The sequence below is a fragment of the Acanthochromis polyacanthus genome, chromosome 1, assembly GCF_021347895.1.
Source record: "Acanthochromis polyacanthus isolate Apoly-LR-REF ecotype Palm Island chromosome 1, KAUST_Apoly_ChrSc, whole genome shotgun sequence".
Classification (NCBI taxonomy): domain Eukaryota; kingdom Metazoa; phylum Chordata; class Actinopteri; family Pomacentridae; genus Acanthochromis; species Acanthochromis polyacanthus.
Genome location: NC_067113.1, coordinates 15,309,931 through 15,333,379, shown reverse-complemented (window position 1 = coordinate 15,333,379; position 23,449 = coordinate 15,309,931). Strand labels below are relative to the sequence as shown.

At 41.6% G+C, this 23,449-nt stretch overlaps 1 protein-coding gene across 1 annotated transcript in view; it reads right to left on the bottom strand.

The window, feature by feature from the left end:
* dlgap2a (discs, large (Drosophila) homolog-associated protein 2a) overlaps positions 1-23,449 on the bottom strand; it is a 212,484-nt gene that overhangs the window by 185,718 nt on the left and 3,317 nt on the right. The window contains 1 exon segment of the mRNA XM_051945125.1: positions 10,305-10,359. Within this exon segment, the coding sequence (XP_051801085.1) occupies positions 10,305-10,359 (55 nt within the window).

The following is a 23,449-nucleotide window of genomic DNA, read 5'->3' as shown; positions in this document are numbered from 1 at the left end:
GAAATGAATGGTGTAGTTTTAGTGTAATTGCAGCAGTGGGAGAAACATGTTCAGAACATTGGGTACAACAGCAGGATGGGTTGCAAGGAACCCAGAGGGGAGAGAAGAAGAGGTGGAAAGCAGGGATAAAAAAAGAGTTAGGTTGCGATGTACATTCTTCCACTAAGGCTAAACTAGACTTTTTCTTCCACATTAGGAACCTGAAATGACTAATTGGATTATTTACAATGTCACCTCACTGATGTGAGACCAAAGAGCTGAATGTCGATGTTCTTGATTACGGATGCCTTTGTGCTGTGAAGAGGGGGGGTGTAAGAGCTGTTGCATCTTTGCTTTCTGCAAGTGTCTTTTTTATCGCTGGAATTGTGCTTGTGCCAAAAATATCCCATATCATACCACACTTCAGTTACTTCAAATACAACCTGTCTTACTTAAAGAAAGACTGGAATTCTCTCTCTGCATCCGCCCTACACTCATTTATATATGAATGTAAAGCAGCTTTTAATCTGTGTCAAAAAAAATTAAGCTGACCTAGATCGCAGGTTTGGTTCAAGAAGTGGAGAAATAACTTATTTATATACAACAAGGAAGATCCTCCTCATACCCCCATAACAGCTCTGACCTATTGAGGTATTGACTCCACATGACTTCTGCAGGTGTCTTCTGGTATCAGGCACCAAGACGCACAGAACAGATCTGTCATGTCCTAGAAGAGCTTGGGCCTCAAATGGATTGAACTTGTTTATCCAGCACACAGAATCCCTATGAGATTGACAACACTTTGAATCCTCTGTTATGTTTCTCAAACCACTCCTTAACAATTTTTGCATGTGGCAGCGAATATTGCCCTGCCTGGATGAAGAGGTGTAGATGAGCTGCAACAATGCTTAGGGAGCTGTTGTCAAAGTAACACCCATAGAAATGGCAGCAGTCAATGTTTCCTAGTAGAACATACCCTTAGAGCATCACACTGCCTCTGCTGGTTTGCCATCTCTTCCCAAGGGAAATAAAGATCACAACACTCACATGATGCAGAAGAAAATGTTTGGTTGTTTATTTCAGACCACATTGCCTTCTTTCATTACGCCATGCTTAAGTTCTGACACTCACATACCTGTTGAAGGTGCTTTTGGTGATAGACCAGGGTCAGTCTGCAGCCACACATTCTCATATACAGCGAATTCTGACACACCATCAGTTCCGACACCCTTCTATCACACCCAACATTAAGGTTTATAGCAGTTTGAGCTACAGTAGCTCTAATCTTCCTTGCTCCCCGTACACATCAGTTAGTGTTGGGTACCACAGAAGATTCCTTGGAGCACTTTAGGTACAAACTAACCCCTGCATGCCAGAAACACCCACACGACCTGCCATTTTGGAGATGCTCTGACTCAGTCATCTAACCGTCACAGTTTGGTTCATGTCGGAGTCATTCAACTCCTTGCCAATGTTTCCTGCTTCCAACAAATCAACTTCAAGAATGATCCACTGGAATAAATTCATCAACAATTTTACTTCACTCAGTAGTTTCAATCTTGTGGCTGATCAGTGCAAATCATCAACCAAATAATAAATTCTGTTTTTAGTGGCTATCCTGCTTTCCATTTTAATGTCCGCATACAAAAAAATCATCCATATACAGTGGGTACAGAAAGTATTCAGACTCCTTGAAATTTTTCACTCTCTGTGTCATTGCAGCCATTTGCCAAAATCAAAAAAGTTCATTTTATTTCTCATTCATGTACACTCAGCACCCCATCTTGATAGAAAAAAACAGAAATGTCGAAATTTTTTGCAAATTTATTAAAAAAAGAAAAACTGAAATATCACATGGAGTGGAAATTATGCCCTTACAACATATAGAGTCAGAACGTCTAAAATCTAGATATGCATTCAGCATTCAAAGCTGTTAAATTCCAAAATGCCAACATAGGGAAAATCAATACGCAATAACAACAGCACTTCACCGCGAGGAGCGAATTAGAGATAATTTACTGGTGCATGACACTTAGACAGAGGAGTGAACCTGTAAAAGGCATACGGCACATTATCAGTTCTCAAAACATGCTGCTAAACAGACCTTTTTAATGTGCTTAAATGCACATCATGCCCAGAATAACAAAATACACACAGCAATTCCATGTCCACGTGCAGTCTGCATGTTGTATTTACTGAGGTAACTAAACTTGATTAAAGCCAGAGAAGCAATGACGGGTCATTTTTTACTCCAGCTTCTCCATGTTGACAGAAAAACTTTATGAAGACACCACACACAGACAGACAAGCCACGAAACAAAGTCTGCAGTGAGTTTCAACACAAAGTCTGACACTTGAGACCATTAGAGCCAAGCAGACAGCTTGCTTTATCACCTTCACGCACACACACGGATTGTGGCCCGACTTTGTTTGGACTATCTAGCTGGTCAGCCCCTCTACAGATTTCAGATGAGCTTTTACAATCACCCTCCTCTGTCACCTTGCAACCCCAATTTTATCCTGGCATTCCATGGAGGCAACTAGTATTAACATGCAGGTGGTAGGCTGCAGCTCTCCCCTCAATTTCCTCAAGGAGAAAAATATCCAGGCCTCTTTCTTTCACTTCTCTTCTTCTTTGTAGTCACTTGGAGACATTAAATGCAACATCAAACGTGCTTCCAATGCATACCAAAGTAGCATCGATAAATATTGATAAAGTTTGACGGTAATCAAACCAGACAACGTCCTATCAAAATTTCACTATCCCCAAGTATCTGTACACTACCCCGTCATTCCCATCTCTTTCCCCTCTTTGCTGTCATTATTTTTCAGCACATATGAGAGGCAGATGCTCACTCTTTTTCTCTCCTACAGAGCAATCAGTTGTTGTGCAGGATTTAAGCTGCAGCTCTGAGTGTCTGGATGGAGTCCATAGCTCTTCACCAAGAAAGCAAAATGGTCCATCTACGTCTTCCATTAGTGGAGACATATGGGCTGTGAACGGAGTCTCTCCTGATGAGTGCACCATCATAAAGCGTATGTATGTGTGGGACTGCTCTTGTAGTCAGCAGAGGAGTGACGAGAGAGACAAAGAGATTTAAAAAGGAATTAAGCGTTTGTCAGCGCAGCAACAAAAACAGGAGCACCTCCCATTTCTTTCACTTCCTGCCACCGTCACTCATCCATTAATGAGCAAGCTGGAACGGAGTGACTCAGCGTTAAATCAACGCTAACTCCCAGCTTGCTCATTATGTCAGGGACAAGCTGAGACAGACAGTCCACAGAGACCAGCTGTCCTCCAGTCAGACTCTATGTAGTTCAATGACAGGACTCCCTGCAGAGAGATGAAACACACACTCAGATGCTTTCATGGGCAGGTAAGTGGGCACACACTGGAAGCACACAGCTAGAGTACAACACTTGTGGATGATGATAGGATTTTCTCTGAGGTTCACAGGCATCGTAGTTGATCTAATTCTGCTCGTGTTATGAACACGTCTCGCAGAGTGAATCCAGATATGATCTGATATTCAATACAATTTCCAAGTCCAATCCAATACTCAAAGAGGCCTAAATGTTGATGAAATGTGATGTACCTGAGGAAACAGCTGTTGACTGCTATATTTAGTGCACTTTATTTTTCAGTGTGATCTGATGTGGCGTGATGACACATCGCTCTGTAGGAGTAGGGGAGTTTCTTACCTCGCAAAAGGCTTGTACTCAAGTACAAACGCTTGCAGAGAGCATAGCCCACATATGTGTCAACAGTCTAGTTTATTCTAAAAATTTAAGGAAGTTTTATACAGAATTATACTTAATTAGAACAGCAGACCCCTGATGATACCAAAGTTTGTTATTTTAACTGATTGAAATGAAAATGCTCAAAACAAGAACCTACCTGAATGTCTCAGGAACTGCTTTTGTGCTATGTTATCACTACATTTTGATTGTTTTATTTTTTATTTTAGAAGCTTCTTCAGCCCTAACAGCCCAGTGGATCTGTTTTGCTTCCAAATTCATATCCCTTCTTCTCAGGTGAGTCAGTCTGGTAGTATTCATTGCAGCGAGATACGGATACAAGTCAAATGAAACTGCACGACTTGACCTTTTCAGTAAAGCTAGTAGCTGGAGAAACTAGGAGCAAGAAAAAAATATTGGAATCTACATCAAACTGAATTATATTTATACCCTTCACACTGTGACTCTACTTCCACACCCAATACTTTGGTTTGAATAACTAATTAACTTGTCATTGTAAAGTTAATCTTTATACTGACCAACATAAAAGCTTAACATTACTGAGAATTGTTGTGAAAAAAAAAAACATTAAAATGTGAAAATATATATATACATATATTTTCACAGTCAAAACTTCCACATTTTCAAAATGTTTTTAGGAAATTTTTGAACATTTTTTGGTGAAAAAAACAAACAAATAAAAAACAATGTTTAAGAACATTCAGGAAAAAAATCAACTAAAATCCAGTGAATTTCATTGTCAAATTTGAAGATTTTTTATTTAAAAAAAAATAAAACTTTTGAGGGACATTTGTCAGGAATTTTCTTCCTGAAGATTTTGCTAATTTTTTTTATAAATTTGGGGAATTTTTTTCTGAATTTTTGGACTTTTTTCAGACAAGGCAACAACATTTTTTGCTAAGGACAACACGAGGGTTAAGTTAGCCATACATCCATATAGACCTCCAAAGCCAGCTACATTCACTTCTTTCTGCACTATCATCAGCAGCAACAGAGTAGCTAAAACCAACTCACGTCATGTTGAGCCAAAAACCAAATATGAGCTCCCAACATGGCTGCTATCATCATCAAGCCAGCAATCTGTGTAGTTAGTTAGCGTGTTGCCAGCCAAGCATGCAGATAAAGACTCAACACATGGGGATATCAGAACATTGCACACATCTCACTCTCTTTCTCACTATTACATTTCCATATGTGCAAACACACACACACACACACACACACACACACACACACACACACACAAACTAACTGTGGCCAAAGCAATGACTGGCAGCCTGACACACAAGCATTCTGACATGCTCCACTGCTCATCTGAACTCAAATTTGGAGTTTTGGAAAATGTCTGCAGGCACTGGTATCATTAATATTCAGCTAACCTGCGCCCTGACCAGCGTGCTCTACTTTAGAGACCTCTGATCATGTCGTGGGAGATGTTCAAGAAGTATCGCCGAGTTTCCCTCTAATACATCGTGCTTGTGTGTCATACTTGTTTACAATCAATATAAGAAGTCCAGATGCACGGATACAGAAGCCTGGAGGAAGAGGCCGTGTTTCAGAGCTACCCACTCTCGTAACAGTTCAGTGGGTTCGCTTTGGTGGTGCTGGAAGGGGGTGGAGGGAGGGGAGTGCAGAGGAGGAGGGAGGAGCGGGAGAGAAGACGGGAGGGGGAGGCGGGTGTTGTGTCGAGGGGAGAGACGAACAGTAGAAAGTGGGGAAGGCTGAGGAAGAGAGATAGTGCAGGACTCATTATCATCTACAGCAGTGGAGAGTTTAGCAGACATGAGGAGAGCAACCGAGGGCCTCCATCTCTCTCTCTCTCACACACACACACACACACACACACACACACACACACACACACACACACACACACACACTCTCCTCTCACTTTATGCTGTCAGCTCGCACTCATTTGCTCATCCTTCTGTCTTGCTTTTCCACTGTCATCCTTCCGTCCTTTGCAAATACAGTTCATACGTCTTATTTGCGCTTTGTATTTTTCTAACATATTCCCCCCTCTGTCTCCCTGGGTGTCTCTCTTTTGATGAGAGGCTATGAAGAGCATACAGAGTTGGCATCAAGGCATCTGCAAGCTATCAGAAGAAGACAGGCTCTCCCTGGTTGTCTTGCTTTGCTACAGATTGATATCAAGAGCGCTGGAGGACACATTGTGCGCTGGCTGACTGTGTGCATGCTCATAAAGCAAGTATGTGCAACGTGTCTGTGTGTATGCATTCACAAAAGCAGGCCCGACACACTCGGAGGGGAAGAGACAGGCCGCCAGTTAATTATGCAAGCTAATAGAGCAGCTGCTGATTCACTCCCGTGTCAGTGAGAGTCACAGCGGGACGGACAGACTCGAGCAGGACATGTGAAGGATTGAGATGGACGTGCTGTGACTCCAGACGTACACTACATAAGGTGAAGAGAAGAGCCATTAGACTGATGTAGTTCAGGGACTTCTGGATGGGGACACATCAGAAACTTTATTGCGGGATTAAGTTTAAAAAAGGTCGCCGACTCGAACTGTTGTGAGGTTCTTAAGTCGACTTGAAAGTACAATTCCCCAATATTTTGTTATGATTTTCATCTTTGAGAAACTTCTCTCACATTCTAACTATCTATCGTCTCCTCCATATTCCCCCGAGTTGGCCTGGTCGCTTGTTTCCATGGCAACATGTCCTCAGACAAACCCTTCCACTTTAAGTTGACACAAAATACACAGCAGGAGTGCTAAATTAGCTAATTAAAGTTAATTTTCGAGAGTGCAACCCAACATCTACCGTATTAGTGTTTGCTTTAACAAGCCACATTTTAATGAGGAAAACTCGGGACTTCGGATGGCACTGTGAGGCCAGTGGTTTCTTGACATTTAGGAAACACATTCAGCAAATGTATTATTTATTATTGGACTTTATGATGTCCAAATGTCACAATAATATGATCCTGACACGGTTTTATTGTCAGAATGGGTAGCCTTAATATAACAGTTTTCACACATTTAACCATTTTGCACTTCTATTAGTTTTTTGTGGACACGATCCTGAATTAGATTGATGACACTTTACCCTCACAAATTATTACTTTGCTTTCAAATAAATATGTGGCTGTCTCTTCTTTCTCGTCAAACTACTATTTTCAATGTCATGGATGCACTTTCAAGCTGAAGGACATCAAGTTGTTACATTTTCATCATGCCTGATTCAACTGTTCGCAGAAATAGCTAAGCGCTCCAGCTTGCTATACAACACTGGCATATGAAGTAGATGGGGAGATTAAAAACACTGGGACTAAAAATTTTTCAGGCTTCTCATACAAAACAGAACTAGACTGCTGGCAAGACAACCAAACACTGTGCATGCTCTTGAATTTGCAAACCAGGCAATGAAAACTGTGCAAGAAGTCGCAGTCACATGCAAGTATATCTGAATATATAGTACCATATCCACCGACAATCTCCAAAAGGTAAAATGTGCAAGCTAAACAATAACACCAAGGTGTACCACATAAGAAGTGGGAGCTGAAAATGGAGGCAATGTGTGATGGAAATGAGCAAACACTTGTACGTGTGTATGTGTGTGCGTGATACTGGTAGAGGTGGTTGTGAGGCTCAGGGGAAGCAAAAATCGATGAGGATATAAGGCCATGAATGCAAAACAGAAGTGTCCAAATACTGCAAAGGATGACAGAAGGGGTTCCCAGAATGCACCAGTCAGCATGTCTCTTTACAGTACCCTTACACTGATTGTAAAACAGAATAAGCAATGGGAGACACTGTAAATCCAAATCTACTCACTCCCTGCGACAAACCCGCCCTCATGCTCATTCGGTGCATGTGAACATGTCCTCAGTATCATTATGTACCAGCCAAACGCAGCCAAATATGGGGTTTCAGTGAATTACATAAGTGGAAATTACTAGTTATATTTTTTTTCCAGAACGCTCGAGCATGATTTGGCGAGCGGCTTTGAGCCAGGGATAGGAAGAGATGATAATAGGATGCGAGAAATTCAGCATGGACATGAAAAATGGCAACAGAATGGTGAAATATTCACACGCTAATTAATGTCTATAAATAGGAAAAGTCTATGAATGTGTGGCATAGAAAAATGCTGAGTGCTCATCAACGCAAGGGGTTCTGCTTATGGAGTACATTAGGAGCAGAGGGACACACTGATAACAGGGGGAGTGGAAGATTACGATAAGCCTCATCCCTTCAGTTTCTGTGCACGGGCTTACGAATCACAGAACAAAAGTAAGGAATTGAAGAGAAAAGGGTTTCTGAGGAGAAGGTGGATTTGTTGGAGGTGTCGGAACTGGCCAGGAGAGGGCGCCCCTGACTCAGTGGCGTACAGTAGAGCAGAGCACATGCATAGATAGCAATACACACACACACACACACACACACACACACACACACAGCAGTGTCTTAATCTCATTCACCAGCAGATACCGATCTTTTCACTGTATTCAAAGTGTCCTCAAATATAACTTGCTTTTTCTCTCATTTTTCTTCCTATTTCAGCCTTCTTACTGTACCCTTTCCTTCACAGAGCTCTACACTAAATGTTTCCACTCATGTCTCACCTCAGGCAGACCCAGGCCTGACTCAACACTACTGTACTCACTAATGAGCATCGTCAGCCAGCGCTAGTGTTAATTTATGCCATCTGTTTAGCATATGCAAATACAGCAACACTGCATCATCCAATCGGCACACAGAAGCATTGCTCATGAAAAATGGACAAAATGTAGCCTTTTGCATCTACTGACACCACAGCTGTGTTGCCATGGAAACAGGATGCCAAGGTAGGCATTACTCTGCAAAAGCCTTGACTTGTATTTGAGAGGGCTCTTGCGGCTGAATGATGATCAGTGAACTTTGGTGAAAAATGCTTCGACAAAAATCAGAGGTTTGTTGACGGACCACTGCTGTGTGTTTGTGACAGTGGAATCTATCGCAGCGAAGACATTTTCACAGAGGAGCGATGTTTTTCAAAATAAAATATCTAAGCAAGTGCAGTCAAACTAATGCTGCTGCCGAGTTCACATGCAAACAATGTCGCCTGCGCACAGATGTATACAGATGCAAATATCATAGACGAATGTCTGACTAAAATCTCAACAGAAAAGTTGCAGAGATTCACACATCCATATTCATAAGGTTATTATAAGGTTATTTTAATATGTGTTCACCCTTTCAGAACACCCTTGTTCGAAGACCAGTCGAGAGGTGAACCCCTGGGGTCTTCCATATTCATGCAGTGATTTCCAGCCACCTCCACTAAACACAAAGCAACTCAATGTGCCGGGAAAGTTAAGCCTTGTACATTATTCCCAAGAAGTGAATATTTTTAAATCTCTTCACTCACTTTTCCGTGATTGATTGAACTTGCCTTGCATTTAAAGGAAAAAAGAGGACTGTTCCCTAGCAGCAAGCCCCATCCATCCGGCATCCTTTGAATACAGACACGAGTGGAGTGGATTGGATTAGAAATTTTATGCTCAGAATATCACTAAAATTGACGATTTACAGGTTTGTCAAGTTCCTTATCTGCTTAAGTGCAGATAATCTCGCCTATATGCCTCATCAAACATTAATTTCACGCTGTGAGATGCCTCAGAGTTATCACTTATAACTCGGAGAGTTCCAAGCACCTAAAACTCATAATAAGTTTCCGAGTCTCTCTTTGCCCCAAAGGTTGCTGCGACCTTGCTCTACTCCTCAGCATGTGTGTCACACCGGAGAAGGGTGTGCATTTAGCTCTCCAGGCATACGTCTAAGAAACAGAACAAAAGAAAAGTGCATAACGGAGGACCACCGCAGAAGGAGTTATTATTAAGATGAGAAAATGGCCATGAGACTGACAAACTGGTTTCGGAGCAGCATTAGTGAGGCATTGTTAGTGGGATGGATGGTGTGGGAGCCCATGTGCATGCAGTCTCGGTGCAGTCGAGAGGTTAGAGAGGTTGAGTCGCCAAAAGAAAACGCACAGAGGTAGAAAAAAAAGTCATTATTGTGAGGACTGCGGCCAGGTACCTGAGTATATCTCCCTGCTCTTCAATTTCATCAGCAACCTCTTCACACCTGCAATGATGTGAAGAAGCCCGTCATCATCACAAGTTCGCAAAAACGGCCCCCAATAGTTTCCCCCCCCTCCTCCCTCTGGTATGTAATTGGAGCAAATCAGGCTACATAGGTAAACCCAGTAGATTTTTAGACTTTTGAAACATGTCTCTGCTTGAGGCAGCATTGAGTAGCAGCTCTGTTGTAAGAATAGCAATGAGAAAGTGACTAAATAGTAAAAACAGCACCGATCAAAACTATGTGTCAGTCAAAATGAAGCCATATAGCCAGCTGACGAGGTATGAGCTCACAGATGTACAGAGCGCAGACAAAAACAGGTAGACAGACAGATGTGACCCCCAACGAGCATCTAGTCCCCAGCATCACCTCCCACTCACCTCCCACATACTGACTGGCTTTTTGTCTTCTGAATCAGCACTGTGTGTGTGAACTGGTGGAAGAGAGAAGGGGGGGTTTACGTGTGTTCGGTCCTTACCTGTGTTCCTGTCTGGTAAGATACAGCAATGCTTCTGCAGTATGCCTGGCAACACCTTCCAGGAAACAACAAAAGGGAAGAGGGGCGGGTGAGGGAGGGAGAGAGAGGGGGGAAGAGAGACGTTAATATCACAGCGGCTCAAAGCAGATAAACAAGCTGGAGCTCAGAGGAGACGCACTGAGCCATGCTGAGACCCGCAATTACAGAGCAGCAACAGATACCCATTTCTCACACCATTTGCATCAAAAGGAGCTGCTCCCACATTTATCTGAGACCTTTGTTCTGCAGAGTGGTCAGCGCAGCGGAGCACTAAATGATGGTGGAAGGTTCATTTTCAAGCGTGTGTGTCTGATTCGATCTGCAAACAGTCAAAGGTGGGTTAAATGGAGTGTGAAGCCAAATATGACACGTTAACAATCCACTGGGACGGGGAAGAGTTAAAATATTGCTCGATTCACACTGGGGAAAGTGTGGCAGTGCTGTTGTTCGATCTCGTGCGGTCGTGTCAACGGGCCAATTTTTGAAGCTCTCTCTGGCTTTTTCCACCTTTTCCTGCTAAATCGGCAGCTTTGCTATGCCAGGAAGTTGTAGCAGCAAATACAACAGCCAATTATTGCACTACTCACAAGCCTGAGGTGGTCATACTAATCAATAATGCATGTTTACAATTTAATCAGTGAGGAGTTCACTAAAAATTTAATTGAGCCAAAGTTGTATCTGAGCCGCAAATGTTTGCTAACATCACTTGTCCTCTTTCAAGGCTTGCTCTTGGAAAACACAGCAGAATCGTCTCTCTGCAGACCTGAAAATCACTGTTTATATGTATTTGTATAATAACAGTTTTGTTAAGCTTTGCTGTGACACTGAATATCATTATTGGTGTTCCTGAGGCACGAATATGAAGGATTTCCAGTAGAAAAAAGGCTCGAGAACCAAAACAAAGACAGAGATGTGGAGGTGGCTCAGCAGGTGCTATCAATGCCTCTTTGTCCTTGCAGCTGACTGACAGGCTCATTGTTGTCCAAAATGACTTCAGTAATATAGACGGACCTCGTCCTCCTTCTCTCTCTCTCTCTCTCGACTCCCTTTTTTTGCCCTGTGATAGTGTTAACATTCTTTTACATTTGCACTTGCTGGTTATCTCGGGCTCCTCTGTCTCTTGCAGTTATTTCGCTCCTCTCTGGGACTGAAGAAGAAAAATCAGATAAGCGTCCTTTTTAATTAAAGCAGGGGAGCGTGTAGAAAGGTACCTCTTGAAAAGAGAGAGAGATGACCGGATTTAAAAAATAGAAATGAACCCTAATGGCTCTCTGGAGGACATTCAATGAGCTATCAATTCACTATATCATTCATACAAGAATAGGGCTCCGAGCACACATACTCTTGTCATCTGGACTCATTTACTATTTCCCCAGCAGAGGAAAGGTAATGTTGCTGTAACATTAAAAACTCTATGCAAACGTGGGTTAATAAATGTATCATATAAATGTTTAATTAATTCAGAATTCAGCCATTTTGGTTGACCTGACCTTCAGAAGCCCTGAACTCAACATTAACTTAACTTGATGGCGCACAATGGCTAAGCAGGTATTGCCATTAAAATATGCCCCGCTGCTCAGTGAAACCCATTAGGAGCTGCGACTAAAAATTATTTTTACTAACGAATGATCTATAGATTATTTTCTTGATGAATCAAGTGATTGTTTGAATTATAAAATGTCAGAACATGAAAAACGTTGCCGACCTGTGTTTCCCAAAGCCCAAGATGATGTCCTCAAATGTCTTGTTTTGTCCAAAACCCAAAGATATTCACTTGAAAATAAATCTGAAATTATTAGGATTCAGAAATAATTCAGAAGACTAATCATTTATCAGAATTGTAGCAAATTGTTTAATAGTTTAATTGTCACAGCTCTAAAAACCATGCATCGCCAAATTTTTGAGGGAGTACATTTGATATCAAGATACAGTATCGCATTAAAACCGTTCATCACTCAGTTTCCCAATTCAACACATTTTCTCACAAAGAGGCAGCTGAAGGGTATTCAACATAGGCTACCTACACATACCTACATACCTACACAAACGTATTATGAACTGTTCCTATCTTTGACCTGTTAAACTCTATTATTGCTTTTACTATATGTCCACCATGTAAACCCTGACGGCAGAAACATCGTCCCAGATCCATAAAAGAAGTACTGCTATAAATTCAGAAGTGCACATGTGCCCAACTGATGTCTACAGTCAACTAAAGTTAAAAACAATTGGTCATTGGTAAAGGCCCTGTCACGCTCTAGCGTACAGAGCCAGCGTATGAGGAACGTATGGACTTTTTGGGCATATGCTGACATACGCTGAAACACACTAAGGGTTCGCTGGAATACGTTTCTAGTACGTCGAGGTACGTCGGTGTACGCTGATGTACGCTGACGGCCAAAACATTTTTTGAACATGCACAAAAATTTTCAGCGTATGCCGACGTATGAATTTTACGCTCCTCATACGTTCCTCATACGCTGAACATGCTAGAGGTATGCTGAAGGTACGTTACTCATATGTCGAGTACGCTTCTCATACGTTGAAATTGAGTGGGTCAGGAAACCTAGCATTAGAGGAGCATATAATGAACGTGTGTCTGACGTGTGTCTAACAAATGGCTAACGTTATGATGGTAGTGCTAACGACAGTCTAACGTACTGAACTTATGCCTAACGTGTTCTGAGCATACAGCCAACTTATCCCATGCGTATTACATGCGTATTTCCAGCGTATGAGAGGTATATAAAGTCTCACATTTCCAAATCTGTATCAGTTTGTACCAGCAGTTCAGAGATGGAGGTTGCTGTGCTGCAACATCACCAAGATTTGTTACAGTTGGCAGTTGAGTATGCTAAACACAGAAGAAGAAGGCATACAATGAGACGTGCAATCTGGGTGAAACCTTGGATTTGAAGGCGGCGTCAATTTGGCCTTTATGACCAGCTTATGGTTGAATTGAGAAATGAAGATCAGAGAGCCTTCAGGAACTTCCTACGCATGCCTCCAGAAATGTATGATGAACTGCTGGACAGGGTTGGTCCCAACATCACCAGCTGTGTACGCTCCTCATAAGTTAGGCTAACATTCCGCATACGTTTCTCATACGTTGGAGGTACGCTGATATACGTTACTCATACATCAGTATACGTCCAACTCAAATACACATCACATAACATACGCTCACATATGCTGACATACGCTATGCGTACGCTACTCATACGCTACTCATACGCTGGCAGTACGCTAGGCTCACGTTACTCTAACGGTCATAAACCGAAAATTGACCTCATACACTGAAAAGTTGTGCGTTTAAACAATTTTTCGAAATACTCGATACGTTCCTCATACGCTGGCTCCATATGCTAGAGTGTGACAGGGCCTTGACATGAGATCATACACTGCCTGTCCCCCAAAAAAGTTGCACACTCTAATATGTCGTTGGACCACCTTTAGCGTTGAGAATGGCACGCATTCGCTGTGACATCGTTTCAATAAGGTTCTGAAAAATCACAGCATTTATTTCTGTCCAGAGTTGCCTTCATTTTCTGCCAAGATCTTGCACTGATGATGGGAGAGTCGGACCAAAGTCTTCTCCAGCACATCCCAAAGATTCTCAATGGGCCTGAGGTCTGGACTCTGTGGAGGCCAATCCACATGTGAAAATGATGTCTAATGCTCCCTTATCCACTCATTACCTCCACCAGGAGGTTATGTAATCACCGGAGTTTGTTTGTCTGTCTGTCTGTCCGTGTGTGTGTGTGTGTGTGTGTGTGTGTGTGTGTGTGTGTGTGTGTGTCTGTTAACAGCATAACTCAAAAAGTCATGGACGGATTTTCACCAAATTTTTACAGGATGTCCGGAAGAGTAAGAGTAAAAATTGATTAGATTTTGGAGGTGATCCGGATCACCGTCTGGATCCAGGAATTTTTTGAAGCTCTCTGTCCAACTGAGAGATGGCCGGTGATTCGTATCACCTCCAAAATCTAATCGATTCTTACTCTTGCTCTTCCGAACATCCTGTAAAAATTTGGTGAAAATCTGTCCCTGACTTTTTGAGTTATGTTGTTAACAGACAAACAGACACACACACACACACACACACACACACACACACACACACACACACACACACACACACACACACACACACACACACACACACACACACACACACACACACACACACACACACACACACACACACAGACGGACAGACGGACAGACAGACAAACGGCATGGCGGAAGTATGCGCTCTCCGAGCGCTTTTCTAGTTCTGAATGTGAGCCCCATCAATCCTAGCATCGTCATCTTGGAACATGCCTGCACCATCAGGTAAGAAAAACTCTGTTGATGGTAAGACCTGGTATTTTTTAGTCCACTTAGATAGTCAGCTTACCTCATTCTTTGGACACATAAGGTTGCTGAACCTGGATCTGATCAATTACACCAACCTCAGATCATAACCTTAACCCCCTCAGGCTTGTACAATACGCACAAGCCATGATGAGTGCATCACTTCATCTGCCTCTCTTCTTACCGTGATGTGCCCATCACTGTGGAACAGGGTAAATCTGGACTCATCAGATGACATGACTAACCACATTTGTTCCTCCAAGATGATGGTTCACCACTATCCTTCCAGGTTTTAATGATACATTGGATGGTTCTCAATCTGATTTTAGTAGTTTCAGAAATCTCCTTAGTTGTTTTCTTTGCTTGATGCAGGCCAATGATTTGACCCTTCTGAAACAGATAAACATCCTTTCTCCGAACTCAGGATATGTCTTCCAACATGGTTGTTTAAGAAATGAGAAGCTACTCACTGCATCAGCTAGGGCTAAATAAGTTGTTGCAGCTGAAATATAATCATCACTGCAGTAATGATCCAATGGAAGGCTCTTACCTATTTGCTTAGTTAAATCTAGGTGGTGACTATATTTTTGGACAGGCAGTGTAAATCTGCACTATGACAAATCTTGTTTCTGAGGCAGAACACCTATAGCTATTCTTCACATTTATAAGTCTTGCATAACAGAAAATAACTGGTCTGATAAAACACGTCTTTGCAATGGCAGAAAGGAGATGATGGGCATGACCTGGGTCAAAATGAATTAATAATAAAAACTACCATATGAGAGCTCTTAAACTACCCCCCGAAAAAGCAGCACTGCCTCGAATGTAGCAGAAAACCAGAAGAATTAAACCTGTTCCTGAGAGAATTCACCAGCTTCTTGAACAAACTTAACCATTTCAATTTCCACTGAAAGATTTTTGTTTTCTTTTTTTTCTTTTTTTTTGCCTGGCATGTGAAATGTTGACTTGATGGAAGGGAATTAGTTTCACAAGAAAGAGCAGAAGGGCAGCTGGATGTCATCTCACAAGTAGGTTTAAGTAGTTTAACAACAGCTGTGATGCCAATAGTTCAATGTAAGAATATTAAAGATGCAAAAATGAAAAAAAAAAAATCAGAAATGAAGTGTTGTATAAACTGTAGAGTTAGTAAGGTCAAGTTGTCGGTATTTATACAGCACACTTACAACTGCAGACATTGATCCAAAGTGCTTTCCAATAGACAATTAATGAATCTAAATAAGTATTAATTATTGATTGCTATTACTTATAATAAATGGTTTGCACTTACTGTTCTATCTCAATGGTACTCATAGTGCTTTACAATATATTCCATTCATCCATTCACACACTAGTGGGGTCAGAACCGCCATGCAAGACGCTCACCTGCCATCAGGAGCAACTACAGATTAAGTATCTTGTCCAAGGATGCTTCTGCACATGGAGGGGATGGCACTGCACCACCAACCTTTCAATTAGTGGGCAATTTGCTCTACCATCTTAGCCATGCCTTCTTCTAAATAAATAATTCTCTTTTGTGTGTTTTAGAAGAGAAAACTATACAAAAAATGACAAGGTCTCTGATGATGATAAATCAAGTAAATTGCATTTATTGTTGTAATAGTAAGCATGTGATACTTGTGTGTTCTCATTTTTACAGTTTTACCAGTATTTCTTGCTCTTCTCCAGGTTTTGCAGCAAAATGCTGCTTGCTCAAATTAGAAAGTTGTGTGGCAGATACAAACTGATGGCTGCGCGCAGATGACGGCACCGTGATTGCTTTGTAATAACTCCAGCAGCTGCATGATGCACAGCTTTAACTGATGCTGCTAGCTGGCTGCCTGGCAGAGGCTTGCACTGGAGGAGTGTGGAAAACAAGCTGTCAGGAGCACTTGTCACTTGCCTCTCATTTACGCTTTAAAAGGATTGGAGGCTGAAAGCAAGGAGTCTAATTTCACATACCAAAATGCGTTAGACATTCGTTTGTTTCTCTTTTTAAGCTTGTGTTGGGACGAGCACAAGAGAGGATTTGTGTCACCATGTTTTAACTAGACAGATTTACAGCGCAGCAGGACGATCTCATGGACACATATAAGTGGGACAAATGGAAATACGAACACAGTCGAGAAATAGGTTTGATATTTTGGGTATTTTGTGCAGATTTGTTTTCTAATGCTATTCACACTTTTGAATAGCTGTTTTTCTTTAACTAGCCAGATGTCATACAGCAACTAGCCATACATGAAATGAAAAACACTGATTAAATCAACAGCTAATAATTATAACCACCAGTTTTACAGATTCTGTTGCCGTCAGTGGAGCGAACAGCAAAAGTGAAAACTGATCTCTGAAGACAATCCAAAGCACTGCCCTTAGGACCAGAGGCCCAACCTTGTGAATGAGCCTTCAAACCCCATTGAGCCAGTGAGTTAATAAAAAGCTCCATTTGGCAACACTGTTCCAGTTTACTATCACTTTCTTCCAATCGGACTGGTGTGCCGTTCTCATGTGGCCTCAGGGTATAAGAAAAATTATTCTGTGGCGATCATTAAGCCCTCTGAAAGTTGTAGATATTACCACATTATCACCAAGCTACATCTTTACTGTATTTCACGTGGCATACGGGCTGGAACCACATGACATACAGTGCAGGATATTACTCGATCATAGAGCAGGTAATAAGGACAGACAAGGGCTGATTACAGGGAAATGTCATGAGACCAGTTGAAGACCCAAGTCTATTATTTTACACTACAGTGTAGCATCACCACTTTCAGAATGGCAGCACATCAAATAAAAATGGAATGGCTGAGCTCTAGGCTTAAGTAGCACATAGAAATTCACTACTACCATAGAATTATACCCATTTAGGTTTTTGTGGGTTTTTTTGAGTGATGTGAAAAAAATATATATATTTTTTTACCACTTCATGGGAAAATGTAGTTACATGTCTCAGAAAAAAAGCAGGTGTGCGTCTCCTCACACAGAAATGTACTTTTCAGTATTAAAGCACTCAAGCGAGACAAACACAAAGACTGTTAACGCAGTTGCAGAGAGGCACAACAAAATGCATGCTCATTAACTGAGGTTCAATCAAACGTGGCCAACTCAGGTGAGTCGTGCGCCATCTGAGTCTGTGAAGAAACTTTCCTCGGTGATGTCAGCTTTCTACAGAACGACCCCCAGACATAAAAGTACTGATTACTTTTACCCTGAAAATCCATTTGTCAGAAAGATTGCTTTTGCTGTTTGATGGAGCCCGCGTCGTGAGACCGGAGAGTGATGGTGAGAAACAGCCTTTCTAATTGAACTCGTGCATAAGCTGATGCTCATAAAAGTACAGTTATGAAATCAAAAAGTTGTTGTTGAACTTCTACATTTTTCCCACAGAAGTGATCGCTGCGCAACAAACCCTGGACTTTGGCGTAAATGCCTCCGAACACTTTAGGCTCCAGTGCACCAGGTTCATTTAATGGATCTGCACATGATCTGAGGCTCGAGGGGCCAACACAGCCTCGTTTGACCACATCACAGACCGGTCAGCTGGAACCACTCTTGCCCCAGCGGTGTTTCAGGAGGCTCATGAAACAACTACTTTACACATAAACATACTGTACACAGACACACACAGACAAGCACAACCATACAGACTCGCTACCTTTTTCCCCACACTACTACTGCTGGGTACAGGCAATTATCACGAGTGGCAGTGGCTAATAGGATATCTTGGCGCCTGCTGTTATGGGGAAGAGTGCAAGTCTTGGTGAGCTAATGGAGATCTGAGAGGACGGACAGGAAGTGGAGTCCCTCCAGTGCATTTCAGAGCTCATCCTCTCTACCTGAATGCTGTCTCCTCCTTTCTCATCCAGTCAAGCTATCAAATGCAGAGGTGTACAGATAGAGTAGATGAGAAGTTTTGCCCTCAGCCCAGCAGCAGGTATTGGAGACACACGAGCAGACAAAATAATAAACACTTTTCAGATGTGGGATCTGTGACATTGCTGCTTCTTCAGTCTGTTTAAGTGGCAGCATTCTGTCATTCCAACACAGGTCACTTTAACATTATTGTCTTCATTCAGATACAAACACCACAACGGCGGAGAGAGCACAGGTACGGCTAATATTTGCTATACATGCAAATTTTGACATCAACAGTGTGTATTGTAATGCATTAAACTAAACACTAGACTAAATCCGCAATCTCAAAAATAATTTAACTCTAGATTGTTAACCATGGGGTTGCACAGTGGCTTGATGGTTAGTACCATCGCATTGCAGTTAAAAGATCCCAGGTTCGTGTCCCGGTCTGGGCCTGGGATCTTTCTTTCATGGAGTTTGCATGTTCTCCTTGTGCATATGTGGGTTTTCTCCAGGTACTCCAATTTCCTCCCACAGTCCAAAACATGCCGAGGTTAATTGGCAACTCTAAATTGTCTGTAGGTGTGAATGTGAGTGTGCTTGTTTGCCTTTCTGTGTAGCTCTGTGATAGACTGGTGACCTTTCCAAGGTGCCCCCTACCTTCACCCTAAGTCAGACTCAAGCTCCCTGCCACGCGACCCTAATGAGGATTAAGTGGTGTACAGATAATGGATGGATGTTAACCATGACTCTGTGTAGGCCAACTTAGAATTATAAATAATAATTGGTGTTCCCACTGTTGTTCCACGTGTGTAAATGTGCAGAACTCTCTTGTTGTGGTAATACTGATATGGATCCTGCTGCTGTTTGATGCTGCTCATATGAAGCAAACAAACTCAACTTCAGATCCTGTTTTGGAAAACCCCATAATTATTCCGCAAAGGAAAGGCAGATTTATGTGACATTCAGCATACGTTTGTCTGTCTGTCTGTTTGTCTGATAGCAACATTTCTCAAAAATGGACTAACGAATTTGGATGAAATTTTCATTGAAGGTCAGAAATGGCAGATTTTGGCAGTGATGCTACTTATAGTCTGGATCCACAGATTTACTAAAGATTTCTGTATCAAGATAACGTCACGCATCACTGTAACTATGACTACAAGTGAACACTATGTCAGCTGCCTGCTCACGATCGCACAATTGCAATCTTACTACAAGTCCACCTCTGCGGACTTATCGGGACTTGTCTGTCGGAAATGATGCAAGGAACAACTGATTAAATTGTGGGGTTGTTTCCGAGTCCCATCAATTCCCACCGCCTGCAACATATTTGAGTCACACGATTCAGTATCCGTAAATAATGTACACATGCATAACACGCGCCTCTGCTCAGAGAAAGGTCATTTTGTTTGTGGGTACATCTATATTAAATGGCCACATTCTATGTTTCCGTGATTTCTGCCACAAATTTTTCAAAATTTCATCCATCAGGAATGATGCAACAGCTGAGCAGCCTTGGAGGAGTACAGCGCTCTCTGAATGCTTTTCTTATTTTTTTATTTATTATTGGTGATTTTCATTAGTCTGACTCACTATTTCTTGAACAGTTACATTTTATCTTTAGAGACATTTTAAATTTATTATAGATTTAAAGTTGAAGGGCAAAGAGAGGGGTTGTTTTATGATTCTGGTAGATAAATTGTCTCTTCTGTGCTGCCTGTGATGTTTAGGACCAATATTGGTGCTGAAGTGCAGAAAAAGCCTTCCCAAAATCATTCAGCCGCCTGTGGTGTCTATCCATAAATGCAACAGCATGTACAATATATGTACAATACATAAATAATAAAATAATTTTAAAAAAGGCTTCAGTGAGGTTAATGGGAACAACACCAAACTAAGGTCTCACAGAGTTAACACCACAATGCCAGTAAAAATGATACATTTTACAACAACGGTATTTATTACAGGAATGTACTGGACTGCATTAAAATAACAAATTAGCCTCATTCTGATTCACTTACATATGCACAAAGAAGAAATTGTTTAAACAGTAAATATTCTATAGATTTGCTTCTGGTTTCACTGTCAAATGAACAACATAGAAGTGAACTTTAAAGCAATCTCAAGCTGACAGTTATCACTATATTATGCCATCACTTGAGGCTAAACTCATATTTTTCAGTTAAATGATATTGATGTGGAACACAGTAATGCAACCAAGTTAATGTGTGACCTTTCCTTGACTTCTTTACAACACGCACTACCAGAGAAATGGAAAGACATTACAAATGGAGGGGAAAATGTGGAGTTCAGACCAAGTGCAGTGATGCGTTTGCAAGGTTGACTGGAATTCAAGGCCTCATCAACATCTTACGGTGCCTTTGCATGAAGTGCATGGCTACAGCATGAACCCATCACCCTACAGGAGCATTCTATAAGTGAAGACGGCAATTTTTTAAGATGAATGAAAAACCCTGAATGAATAACAGAGTGATTCAGCCAGTTCGATGTCGCAAAGGCCAACAGAAATAACACAATATGCTGAATAGAACAGAGCAAGCAATCTACTTTACCACTCTTCCTGATTATCATGACACTCTTCAGAAAAAGAGATTATTGCTTGGCTTCTGCTTATCTTAATCCACCTCAGATTTCTCAAGTCTCTCCTCGGTCTAGTGAGTTTCCTTATATCTGCGAAGTACTGTAATGTAGCTCCAAAATTCATTATCAATACCATAAACGTCTTCCCACAGCAGGGATGAGGGCAGTCGTCTCATGCTTTATTTAGAATTTCACCGAGAGCTCTTTGGGACCAGCTTTCCAAAGGTGAAAACCACCTAAGTGCATTGTAATCACGGCATGAGCAGCATGCCGCATCCAAGGCCTCTGATTTCTGGCTTTTACAGCAAAATCATGTGATGTGGAGCAGCCTTGAGCACTATTGAGGTATTATGATGGACCAGGGTTTTTAGAAATACGGAAAGTCAAAAAAGGGTGTCGATGCCGCTCTTTCTATTGAACTGATAAGTAATGTGTTGTAATGCACAGCACGAACCCCCAGAGGTTGGTCTCTATGGGTGGAACAGGCATTTAAGCTAAAAAAAATGCTAACTGCAAGTGGTCAGGGGGTTACAGGGCTAGTAAAAGAGAAAAACACTTCTGCTGCTGTTTCAGAATATTCTGGGTTTGGTCTTGATGGTAAAGCTAAGCCAGTGCTTTTTGATATCTGCAACTACCCAACCATAAACTTTATATAAAACATGAAAAGAGCTTCCAAGTGAAGCCAATTTGGAAGTGCCATAAACCTGCATTTTGCCTAATGGCCAGCAGGGGGCAACATCTCTGCCTGCAAAAAGAAGTCCGATTAAATAGGGAAGGAAAATGGTCCTAGTTTGTCCTTAGTCTATAACTTCAGTAAACATTTTCCTAAAGCATTTATGGTCTCAGTTGCTAAATTTCAAGACTTTTTGACTACAGTTAATTTTCATTTTAAAACTTGTGGTCCCATTTAGACTAAAATAGACAACAAACCAGTGTATAATTTAGGGTGTAGCTATCTTGTGATTGAAATGGTTGCTATTGTATCATGTTGCAGAGTGGCATTAAGTGATCAGATTCTATCATCCCCTAGTTCAGCTTTATTTAAACACCAAGATGGCGATGACACCAAGTAGCCAATTTTGAGGCTTTAGAAACGGTAGTCCGCAAATCAATGAGTGGCATCACAGTCACTACAGCCATTTATTATATACAGTCATTGCACCTAATTATCACTCACAGAGAGCCAGTGCACAGTGTACCACCTGCAAAAAATGTATATTCATCACCAACTCAAACCCAATGACACTCACAATTGCCAAAGCAGTATGCCTTACTCAAAACTGTGACATTTTACATTTCACTTTTTTTTTTTTTTTTACAACCAAGGCATAAGACAGCCTACACCCTCTGGTGTGTGCATGTCTGTGAGAGAGAGTGAAAGAGAAAGGGGAAGATAAGGTACAAGATGGACACAATGTAGTCTATTGCACAAGGTGTTTTTGTAATGTTTCTCACAGTTCACATGCTAAAATGACTTATCTCACCAGCAGCGCAGCTTTTACAGTTTTTTTTTTTTTTTTAACATATATCGTTCTATAAATGAAACCCTAGTGAAATGTTAGGGAGATATGTTGCCCAAGCTTAGTTTGGAGCATTTAGACCAAAGAATCTAAGGGAAACTGAGTAATATAGAGTAAACGAAAGATACATTGAACAGCCCTGGCAATTTAAACATTAAACCTCTGGAGACTGATCAAGTCTCCAACACTTACCCCAAATTTAAAAGTCCTGCTGCCATGATGGTCCTACATTGGTGTGGGCTGTTTTAGCTGACAATGTGAAGTTCTCTGCTCGGTTTAAGGGTCTGGTAAAGACTTGGTTGTAAAAGTGCTGGGCCTTTCGCCAGCAGTAATGGTATTAGGACTTAAGTTCTACAAGGGAGAACTCAAGAACACTTGAAAATTGCGCAGGCTCCTGCACTTGCATTAGGATCAGATTTCCCATTTTGACAGTGCGTTAACACAGGAGGCCTTAAGGGACAGGTTTATAATTCCATTTAGCCCACAAGGTGATTTGCCATTGACTGTAGTCAGAGGGTTTCAAAGGCATGCAGCTGACAAGAGACATGGGCACTCATCCCCCTGCTGTGCAAACTTTCAAAGGACAACAGCTGCTGTTATGATAAAAATGGACCAATCTGGCCGACAAAGGCGACCTGGTATAATCACAATCAGTACTGATATTACAAACTTGGATCAAACTGTCTGAATTCTGTGTTTACGACTCCATAATTAGAATAGAGAGGAAGGTTGCAGATAGTATACCAGCTTGCTAATAGACCTGGTAATGAG